At 47.7% G+C, this 11,340-nt stretch overlaps 1 protein-coding gene across 2 annotated transcripts in view; it reads right to left on the reverse strand.

Annotated features, from left to right (window-relative positions):
* Positions 1 to 85: 85 nt before the first annotated feature.
* The window catches only part of LOC115109505 (serine/threonine-protein kinase WNK1-like), a 50,302-nt gene continuing 39,047 nt past the window's right edge, over positions 86 to 11,340 (reverse strand). Inside the window, exons 12-25 of one of the 2 annotated variants that reach the window (XM_029634459.2) lie at positions 9,295 to 9,369; positions 8,379 to 8,458; positions 7,981 to 8,140; positions 7,499 to 7,615; positions 7,172 to 7,300; positions 7,043 to 7,094; positions 6,818 to 6,949; positions 5,642 to 6,573; positions 5,431 to 5,481; positions 4,425 to 5,044; positions 4,033 to 4,226; positions 3,667 to 3,816; positions 3,281 to 3,489; positions 86 to 3,112 (exon numbers count right to left, since the gene is read on the reverse strand). In XM_029634459.2, the coding sequence (XP_029490319.2) occupies positions 2,756 to 3,112; positions 3,281 to 3,489; positions 3,667 to 3,816; positions 4,033 to 4,226; positions 4,425 to 5,044; positions 5,431 to 5,481; positions 5,642 to 6,573; positions 6,818 to 6,949; positions 7,043 to 7,094; positions 7,172 to 7,300; positions 7,499 to 7,615; positions 7,981 to 8,140; positions 8,379 to 8,458; positions 9,295 to 9,369 (3,258 nt within the window). In that variant the 3' untranslated portion in view covers positions 86 to 2,755. Of the gene's footprint in view, positions 3,113 to 3,280; positions 3,490 to 3,666; positions 3,817 to 4,032; positions 4,227 to 4,424; positions 5,045 to 5,430; positions 5,482 to 5,641; positions 6,574 to 6,817; positions 6,950 to 7,042; positions 7,095 to 7,171; positions 7,301 to 7,498; positions 7,616 to 7,980; positions 8,141 to 8,378; positions 8,459 to 9,294; positions 9,373 to 11,340 lie in introns of both variants that reach the window. The other variant, XM_029634458.2, reaches the window with a different exon arrangement.

Below are 11,340 nucleotides of genomic sequence, written 5' to 3' on the forward strand. Positions count from 1 at the left end.
TTTGTTCTGAATATCATGTTCCTGGCCACACCAACCTCATTGGTAGAAATAGGTCTACTTGGTGCATGTAAAAGATGAAGCAATATGATTTCAGTTGCATTTATTTATTTTTGTACAATGTGAAAAAACAACCATAGAGTAGGCTGGTCCTTAGAGCAAGAGAAAATAGGGACGAGTACAACATGAAATAAATGTCAGTAGCCTAAGGAGACAGAATTATAGAATCTTTTCACCACTTGTGGATAATTGGGTGATTAGTAGCTTGTGCTGTACAGTGGGTTGTTGTAGGTAAGCCAAAGGTCTAAAACCAGTTAGAATTCAGGAAACAGATGCCAATATTATATCGAGATACATTGACACATGAGCAATTCAAGATCGGCACTTTGTATGGACTAGAAAAAAAGCAGGATTTCAGTTTTCCCAATATCAAAAACACTAAGTAACAACCATCGGCATGAAAACATTCCCCCTTGGTCCCTATTAAACCTTGCATATTCTGCATTGCAGTAACTTATTATTCTCTAGAGAAGTTAAAGTAGTAGTTCAAACCAGGAGTGGGTGAGGTCACTGTATTGAGGGGAATGGCACTCATCACGTAAGGTGGAAAAGAAGCAAGAGAATGGTGCCAATGGAGAGAAAAAACACCAGACAACAGTTTAGTTTGCTCATCTGTTGAAAACAAGTGCTGCTATGCAATACTGTACTGATTACGTTCATTCAGACGACCCACTTAGACAAATCATACCCTTTTTCAATAACTAACAAACACAAATGCTGGTTTTGGTGACCACAGCTCTGCTTTACATGAGTCAGTCCTGTGTTATAAGACTCACCTGCCTCTTCTGACAGACTTCTTTAGTTACGTCTAACTTTCAAATGAAACATTTACCGATGTCTATGGACGTTTGAGGGATCTCACATGTCGGCAGTTAACTGGTCTTTCAGTCACTGGACTCTAGTCCATCAGAAAGAACAGTAGGGCTCGGTCATTATGGTGGAATGTCTCAGTGAGGATGCGAAGCACTAAAGAGTTCTGAAAGTTTACAGGGCTGTCCGTGTGTGTACTGTGTGGGGGTGGGTAAATCGCAAGACATAGTACTCTATGGCGATGAGCATTATATGGAATCATTATTTAAATGCAACACATGTACCTTGCATGTATAGACATATACACACAGTAAAACAAAAAAAGACAGGGTGGTGTATGATAAGAGCTGAAGAAGCACAGGACTACTCTGCTGTTACGGAATACAATACCAATAATAACCCTGCAATTGCACGTTATATTCCTTTAACTACATGTTGTTCAACAACACTTAAGTTAGTGAAATATCAAAATCTGATGGCTGAATACAGGTCCATAGAGAGCATCTTGTATTTGTATTTAAATATACACACAAAATAAACCACAGAAAGGGAACCCCAGACAATTTGTCATGATTTTGAAATATGACGACAACAGGAAATAAGGTTGGATAGATTTGTGAAAAGTTTACATTTCTAAGGTCTGTGTGAACATCATGCCCCGTTCACTGCTAGATAATATACCAGTAGTATCTATAGATAGTCTCAGGAATGTACTGAGGGCCATAGCCTTGCTTATCAGAGTGACTACAGTACACCAGGTGGTGAGGTGAGACAACCGACACAGTTGCTAAAGTCTAAAACCCCAAACCAAATTGTCACAGTTGCTGAAGCCTACAACTTAAACCACTCAAACAGTTGATAAGCCTAACCAGTCTCTAAAGCGTAAACCAAAATCACTCATGGATAGTCAGGCTAAATCCAAAAGCATGGACATGACAGGAAGTAGATAATGATAAACTATCTACAGACAGGTCTGTTACTTAACTCACGCTAACAGGTCTCAAATAAGAAAGTAACACCCTCAGTCAGGCACAACATCTCAGAGGGACAGATAATCAAATATAACCATGGAATCATAACCTAGGACAAGAAATATTTGTTATACAAAGAAAATGTGCACATGCATTTAGGGGTTGAAGGCCACTGTTACACTGGGCCAGGGACTCACTCCTTTCCCCACAATGCTATTATTGCATCTTACTGTATGGCGATGATATGGGTAACCACTATCCAGTAAAACCTTACCGGCTTCCATTCACTCTCATTCCACCTCTTCTTTCCTTCTCTACATACTGTGTCTCTCTCGACTTTCTTTATACAAACTTGATACCCACAATTCATCCGTTTCTCACCAAGACAGCTTCCCATAACATTCAACACCCCCGAATCTCAGCCAATGACAGTAGGGCTAGGAGGTGCGTGTGTGTTGGTGGAGTTTCTCTCCATCTTCTAAATTCTGTCCTAGTTAAGCTCAAGGCCAGTTACAGTCAAGAAGTGATTAAGAGTTGCCCCGCCCTATCCTCTCCTTCAAGGGAATGGTCACAATGGTGCTTTCAACAGACGTCTCTGGCCGTTGCCGTTTGTGCTCTTGGGTCAATGGCTTTCATTGGACAAACCTAAATGTCACAGCCCGCTTCCACAGCCATTGGCAGAAAAGACTGGGCCCTGGTAGGGGTGAAGGTGTGATTGGTGTGCTATGGGTATGTATTGAAATCTCCCTCCAACCAACAGACAGACCTCTTTTTTCATCTGACAGGACCATAGTCTCCTCTTCTTTTTTTCCACCTCACCAATAAGCGAAACAGAACAAAACACCAGAGTGCTAGTAGTTGTCCTATAGCGCTCTTCCTCCCTGCCCTCAGTCCAGCCTGACTAACCCAGGTCCAGGCTACGTGGGCCTCAGGTTGGGGCCTCCAGGGTTGCTGACAGGTTTCTGAGTGGCTCCCGCGTGGAATGCCTGCTGAAGGGGGGCTGAGGCCGAGGAGGGGGCTTGGGGCTGGTACTGGGCCTGCGGCTGGGTGGAGACTAGGAGGCCCACCTGACAGGGACCTGTAGGTCCTGCCCACTGGGGGGTGCTGTAGGTGGATGGGCCGTAGCCGAACACCTGGGCAGCGGTGCCCAGAGAGCCCTGACGCGGGCAGAGGGGGATGGAGGGGTTGGTGGAGGGGTGGGTAGTAGGGCAGAGGTGGCCAGGGGCAGAAAACTTTCGGCCCATGTTGGCTTGAGGAGGGATATGTAGAGGGATCTGTAGTTAGGAAGAGGGGACAGGAGAGAAGGAGAGGAATAAGGGGAAGTTAGTTAGATAAAAAACACTATTAAGAGAGCAAAAAAAAGCAAACCTCATGTAAAATAGAGCTAAAAACATAGATTGGCAGATTATGGCTGGTCTTTAGACTGAGTCATGAGGCCTTACGTCGTGTCCGGGTCCCTGGGCTGTCCCCTTGGGTCCTTTCTTGCCGTGGGAGAGGCTGATGGCGTCTCGGGCCCAGTTGTCAACTAGCAGGTGCAGGTCGTCTGTGAATGTGCCCTTGCGACTCTGTGTTACAGCCGGGGCCATGTTGGGGCCTGACGGCTGGCACCGGCTGGTGTTCGCTCCACTGTCTGAACTGGTCCCACTCACTCCTGGAAGACACACAGAGACGAGTTCAACCTGGGAAGCCAACTCGTTTCTCAAATCATGTTTGGCTTCTCTTCTGGAGATGTATCATCTCTTGGTTTGATGAATATTATGTGGGTTTGTCTTTCTAAAACATGTGGTGAAGGAGCATAGACAATAGGAGTGCCGCTGGGTTTGCTTACCCATGGTGGAGGTGCTGAGGCTGGGCAAGGAGGGGGAGAGTTTGAGATTCTGGGAGGAGGTCCGGCTGCCTGGCTCAGAGAGCCCTGCCGTGGGGCGAGATGACTGCTTAGAGGAGGACTCTGGGGAGATCTGGCCTGTGACTTGGGCTCCTAAACACACACACACCAACATCAACCACAGAAAGGAGTGGAGAGAAACACCTGATCACATTACCCCTTCTAAGCTAGCAGTCTCTACCCTTTAATATTGACCGATTACTCGTTGCTTGCAGTCAAACATTTGTAAATTAATTTCCATTCAGCAGTGTGCAGATAGTCCCTCACTAGATACAGACAGCTGGACTGACCAATCACAACTCGTGTTACCTGTGTGCAAGGGACCGGGCTGGGTGCTGCTGCGGGCTGATTTGCTGGCCTTGGTCTTGGCCCTGCGTCTGCCCCCGGCCATGGCCACAGAGGGGGAGAGGACAGCCGAGGGACGAGGTTTACCCAGCCTGGTGAACAGAGCATCGATTTCCTCCTTGTGACGGGAGTGGAGGGTCTGGCTCTCTATCATATGTCTGTGGAGGGAAGGAGGAAGAGAGGAGGAGGGCAGAGTGAGGCAGGGTTGTAACAAATACAGTACAACAGTCATCACGTCTCTCTTACACCACTAGTAAGTGATCCCATTGAAATTTAAAATCATATAAAAGAGAAATATTGCCCAAAACAGCAAACAAACAAACAGGTTACATCTTGGAGGAGTGAAGGTAACATACTTCTCTCGGAGGTGGCTGACTTCCCTTTCAAAGGCCTCGTCCTCTGGCCCAGAGTCGTCCTCGTTGTCGCTGGTCATGTAATGATTAAACAAACCTCTGTTCCCTGCGGAGGCGGAGCTACAGGGGTCAGAAGTTGTTGAAGAGGAAGGGCCGTTCTGATGGGAGGAGCTAAATCCCGAAGGAGCCGTGGTATTGGCTGCAGCTGGCGTCACTGAAAAACGGCCCACTTTGGAGACAGAGTTGGGGCTGGGTGTGACACTGGCAGTCACCTGAAAGCGTCCGATGGTGGCGGGCTGCGTCTGGAAGTGAGAAGTGAGCCCATCTACGGAGTCTCCACTCCAGACTCCTTTGGAGAGGGAGGAGGAGCGGTGGAGGGTGTTCTCTGGGCTGGAAAAGGAGGAAGATGAGGAAGAAGAGGAGGACGAAGAGGGTGTGAGGGAGGAAGAGGAGGCGATGGTAGAGGGGTCAGGAGTGCTGCCGGCGCCAGCTTCTGAGACCTGGAAGCGTCCCAGTTTGACGACCCCTGTGGAGGGCGTTGCTGCTCTAATGCTCCCTGGAATGGTCTCAGGGCTCACAGCTCTCCTCAGCTGGCCGTCCAGACTACCAAGAGGCTGCTGCGACTGGACACACACACGAGACATGTCAGCAACAAACATACCAACACAACTCACTCAGAAAACATTCAAAATAACTAACGCAACTAATATAGGTAAGATAACACAACAGAACAAGCACAACTCTGTGTGTAATGTGTAACTCTGTCGTTGTTTGTGTCGAACTGCTTTGCTTTATCTTGGCCAGGTCGCAGTTGTAAAAGAGAACTTGTTCTCAACTGGCCTACCTGGTTAAATAAAGGTGAAATAACATTTATTTGTTATTTTTTATAAAAACTCTAGACACACCACTCAAAGATGACATTCACCTATTCCACACATCTACAAAACTAAACATTACAGTACATAACTTAAAACTTCTCAAGGGGACAAGTTCTGAAAAGAGGACTAACCTGGTTTGGTACTGGGAATGGAGGCAATTGCTCAAAGGTAGGGGTGCCTGCCTGCTCAGAGACACCAGGATACATACGACACACACACACAAAGATGTAATCATTATTATCAAGGTAGGAGAAAACCTCTCAAGTTACAACTGAAAAAAGCATTTAGTACAAATATCATATCTTATCAGTCACTGGACAATCAGAGTTCCCTCTACTGTACCTGCGCTCTGATGGCTTGGCCATGCTTTTCTGGATGGATCTGTGCATGTTCCGCTGGTGTGAGGCCCTGTCCTGGGTTGGGGGGGCCCGGGGCTCCCTGTTCCCCTGAAGTGAGGGACAGGTTGTAGGAAGGCACCAGGGCTGCCAGATGAGGGGAGATGGTCTCTGTGGAGGAAGAGGTGGTCTCAGGGTTGCCAGTGTCAGCGGAGGTGGAGTCCTTAAAGAGGGAGCGCAGCTTCTTTTCTAGGGCATGGATGTCATCTATACCAGGGGCCTTGGACTGGGACTCTCCCCCATCAGGGTCCCCTGGCTGCAGCTGGGACGGTTGGGAGGGCAGGGTAGAGAGTGGAAGATGGGTGGGGGCCATTGCAGGCTGTGCTACAGGGACAAAGGTAGGGACAGGCTGAGACTGGGAGGAGGTGGGCTGAGTGACAGGAATGGACACAGGGATAGGCTGAGAGGACAGGACAGGAACAGGGTGCTGCTCTGAGCTGGTCACAGTCCCAGAGTTACTGGGTGGAGCTCCAGAGACTGGGGCAGAGCTGCTGCCCATCTGATCAGCAGAGGCTGGGGGGAAAGAGGACGAGGTGGCCTGGAGAGCAGCTGAAGGGGGGAATGTGATTTGGGCAGGAGCAGGTTGAGAGGGGGCAGCTTGGCAGCCAGGCTGGGGGTGTGGGATTAGCTCACTGGTAGCAGGTGCTGAAACTTGGGTTGGAGACCCCCTCCCGTTTGAAACTTGGCATGTGGAGGGGGGAAGAGAGGAGGACCCAGAGGGGATGACAGAGACATGAGGCAGGGTGGTGGTCGGGTGCAGACCAGCCTGGGAGGAGGGGACTGTGCTGGTGCCTCGTCTCTCCCCATGCGTCTCCCTCATCTCAGTGAAGGCCTGCTGGAGGCGGCTTGAGGGGGCAGACAGGGACAGGCCCAGACTCACTGGGGCAGCGGGGAGGTACACAGAGAGAGGAGTCACTTACATAACCTGGGCACTTACAACAAGTCATTTATCATCATGACGTCAAACACACTAATGTTGGTAAATGCATCAAGCAACATGTTTTAGAGTTCTCAAACATGCCAAGGTTGGAAGTGGGGCACATGTTTGGAACACAAGAGTTCTAACATTCTATATGTGAGTTCTGGTTGCACTCTATGGCCCAGAGATTCCAGTCATTCTCACCTGGATGGGGCTCGTCCCCAAATGAGGTGTTAGCCGAGGGAGGGCCGAAAAACTGCTCTCTCAAACGGGACTCTGGGACAGGGCTGACGATGAACCTCCGGCCTGCAGAGTGGACCACCTGAGCTGCAACGCCTAGGCAACAGGGGTGAGAGGTGAGGGGTGAAGAGGTGGAGCCCAGACAATCATAATTCAGTAGAGATAGTAAATGTGTAGGTGCATGTTTACCAGACAGAGGAGTGGGCTTGTCACGCTGCTGTAAGGGGTCATCTACCACAATCTGTGGAGAGAGAAGGACAACACCATGTCAACTAAAGGCTGCCTAGGAGTTAGTGGGTGGGTAGTGTAGTATGTTACCTGAGTGAAGGGCGGTTGAGCACAGCCTTCCTTCATGCCCTCTCCTTTATCGCCCGGCATTTCGATGACCTCCCGGACCTGCTCGATGAACGACTTGCGTTCGCTCTCCAGGATAAACTTACTCAGGACCTGAGAGAAGGATATACATTTAACTACAATAATACAAAAACTCATGCCTATCAAATCCACATTTCCACCTGTGGAAAGAGACCCGTGGAGCTACAAAACAAATACATCTAATTTCTTTACTCTTGACAATTACAGAGACCTGGGGGAAGAGATCAATACAACTCAGATCAGTGCTTTTTTGTTTCTTATCATCCTTACCATGATCCGTGCGATCTCTTCAGGGTTATCTCCATCCAGGTCGAACTTAAAGGTGACCATCTTCCTGTTGTGGGTCTCCAGCTGGCACTCTGCCACCCGGTCTCCCATGTTGGAGATCTGAAGACACACACACAGAGAGAGGACACCAGCTGAAATACGACCAGACGTCTGTAGACACAGAGAGCGGGTGAGAGGCCAATAGGGCTGCAAAATTCCTGTAATTCCTGTAACTTTTCTGAAATGCCGGTTAGAAGATTGTCCGGAATCCGAAGGGAATTAGCAGGAAATCTAAAATCCTCCAACCAGTATTTCTGGACAACCTGGGTATGTTGAAAATGACTGGAATTTTGGCTCGAGGAGATAGAAGGTGGCCATGTGGGGTCTGTGTGTGACTTCTGTGCGAGCCAGGGACAGAGCGCTCCACATAGATGAAGACAGACAGACATTGAGTTGAGGTGGAAGTCTGACCATGTGACTCTTACATTGAGGACGATGAGCTTGGCCTTGGCGGTTTTCTCGTGGCAAGAGTGGCTGCGTACAGAGTTCTGCTGGTGCCGCTTGTTCATGGAGCGCCCTTCGTGTCTACCATCTGATGTCCCCTCAAAGCCGTCACTCAAACCTGACGACACGTTCGAAAGGCAACTAGGGGGGGGGGGGAGAGAAAGAAAGAAAAAGAAAGAAAAAAAAGAAAGAAAGAAAAAGAAAGCAAGAAAGAAAGAGAGAAAGAAGGAGAAAGCAAGAAAGAAAGAGAGAAAGAAGGAGAAAGCGAGAGAGAAGGGCCGTATCATACAGTATATAGATGTATTTTCAATAGAACATATTGAGTAGCAGAAAATGCTTTCTGGTGTGAGCTAGGTATAAAGCTGATGTGATGCCTTACTTCTCCACAGACTGAGGCACCAGCACTGTCTGGCCTGCTGCCTTCTCTGCTGACGCCGGCTGGGATACACTCACAGAGGCCTGAAACATTGTCACACACACACTGTTCATTAAAAGGAGCTTTACAACCATGTCATGTCAAGCATGAAAGCAAGGGTGTGTGATCTGACCGCAAGGGTGTGTGATCTGACCGAGTAATTGGAAATGCTTTGAGCACACACACACGGTTTTGAGCACACACACACTGAAGGTACTTCTCGTAGGACATGTTTTGTATGTGTGTTTGTAGGCTCCTTACAATACTATCACATGCCAGCCTAACAACCAACACTCATCTCACTCACACCCACACGTTAACCCTGGTCTGTGTACCTGCGGCATAGAGAGGTTTGCAGCCTGATAGAGGAAGTAGAGGTGCTCTGCGTTGATTGGAGGAGATAGGATAGGAGGGCTCGGTTCATTGGCCCATGACTGACAGCCATGCAGGAAGAAGCAGCAGCATGCAAGAGGAATGTATGAAAGAAAGAGTAGAGCCACAGAGCTTTTAGTCCAGTGTTTCCCAAACTCGGTCCTCGTAACCCCAATGGGTGCACGTTTTGGTTTTTGCCGTGACACTACACAGCCGATTCAAATGATCAAAGCTTGATGATCAGTTGATCACTGATGTGAAATGCTAGGGCAAAAACCAAAACATGCACCCATTGGGTTCCCCAAGACTGAGTTTGGGAAACACTGGGTTAGTCATAAAAATGGAAAAAAAGAGCGAAAGAATAGAAAAGAGAAGGAATGACAGGACTTTACTAGCCTGATACAAATAGATGGAATACATGCTGTGTCCTTGTTTGGGACTGTTTTAGCGTTAGTAAGAGCGTAAGCTGGGGCTGTTGTGAACTAGTGTGTCAGTGTGTATGTCTCACCTGTATTTGCTGGGCACCGGGCTGGAGCGGTGGCAGTGTTGTGCTCTGAGGTGCAGTGCTGCCCACTGGCTGTGGCTGCTGGAGGTGCACGGGAAGGATGGGATGAGATGAGGGAGTGGAAGAGACAGAGACAAATCAAACAGCCATATCTGCAGACAAGACAATCTCTTCATTATCTATTCACCAACACACTGCTCCTCAAACAAACCCACTATTCCTCCCACCGGAGGCCTAACCGCCTCATAGCTTTACACGGGCTCTCATCCACAATCCAACTACCCCAGGAATGTACCTACTGCATCACATAGCAACACTATAAATCAGTCTCATGTAGCTTCAGTACAAGTCTTACAGCATGGATTATACCACACACACACTCCCTACTCTAGTCAAAAAGCCGTGAAGGATACCATACAATAGGCTTGGGGGGTATCCAGATTTTCATATCGTCATACCGTCCTTCTCTCATCCTGGGATTTACAGTATTACCGGCATAGCACACAAGGGGGCGCTAAAATGCAAGAAAAGGCCATTTGGGCCTCTATTACCAAAATGCTAACAAAATGAGCAAACAAGTTAACAATAAACAAACTAATTGCAAAGAAAGACAAATACAGCTCATAAAGTTATACAAGCATAGTTAGTAGCTACCGAATGTAATTTTTGGTGAGTGTGGACATTAACAAGCGAAAGGGAACAAGATACATTTAGCAAATGAACAAAGTTGTGATACATTCCTTTCTGAAGTAAGAGAAGCATGTGTATACGGAACAGAAGGGAAAATAACCAATGGACAACATACATGCTAATAGGAAGCACCTGGAGAAAATGGCAACTGTACAGATAATTCATCAAGAGCTCATTGACTTCTGGCAGAAAGCCATTATAAAATACAGTATCTGATATCAAACATTTACAGTGCATTCGGCAAGTATTCAGACCCCTTAACTTTTTCCACATTTTGCTATGTTAGCCTTATTCTGAAATTCATTATTTTGAAAAAAGGTATTATATTACATTTCCAAGAATGCATTAGTTTAACCATCAAGTTGACCCTAAAGCCTTTCAAAACAAAGCCAAACAAATGAAATGGTTGGTGGAAATACACAGTGCATTCGCAAAGTATTCAGACCCCTTGACTTTTTCCACATTCTGTTATATATATATATATATATATATCCATATGTATATATACACACACACACACACACACACACACACACACATACATACATACATACATACATACACATATATAGCTCCAACTCCAAAAAGTTCTGGGACACTGAAGTCCATGGAGAACAAGAGCACCTCCTCCCAGCTGCCCACTGCACTGAGGCTAGGTAACACGGTCACCACCGATAAATCCATGATTATCGAAAATTTCAATAAGCATTTCTCAACGGCTGGCCATGCCTTCTGCCTGGCTACTCCAACCTCGGCCAACAGCTCCGCCCCCCCCGCAGCTCCTCGCCCAAGCCTCTCCAGGTTCCCCTTTACCCAAATCCAGATAGCAGATGTTCTGAAAGAGCTCCAAAACCTGGACCCGTACAAATCAGCTGGGCTTGACAATCTGGACCCTCTATTTCTGAAACTATCCGCCGCCATTGTCGCAACCCCTATTACCAGCCTGTTCAACCTCTCTTTCATATCGTCTGAGATCCCCAACGATTGGAAAGCTGCCGCAGTCATCCCCCTCTTCAAAGGGGGAGACACCCTGGACCCAAACTGTTACAGACCTATATCCATCCTGCCCTGCCTATCTAAGGTCTTCGAAAGCCAAGTCAACAAACAGGTCACTGACCATCTCGAATCCCACCGTACCTTCTCCGCTGTGCAATCTGGTTGCCGAGCCGGTCACGGGTGCACCTCAGCCACACTCAAGGTACTAAACGATATCATAACCGCCATCGATAAAAGACAGTACTGTGCAGCAGTCTTCATCGACCTTGCCAAGGCCTTCGACTCTGTCAATCACCATATTCTTATCAGCAGACTCAGTAGCCTCGGTTTTTCGGATGACTGCCTTACCTGGTTCACCAATTA

Source organism: Oncorhynchus nerka, linkage group LG25, assembly GCF_034236695.1.
Source record: "Oncorhynchus nerka isolate Pitt River linkage group LG25, Oner_Uvic_2.0, whole genome shotgun sequence".
In the NCBI taxonomy this organism is placed as follows: Eukaryota; Metazoa; Chordata; class Actinopteri; order Salmoniformes; family Salmonidae; genus Oncorhynchus; species Oncorhynchus nerka.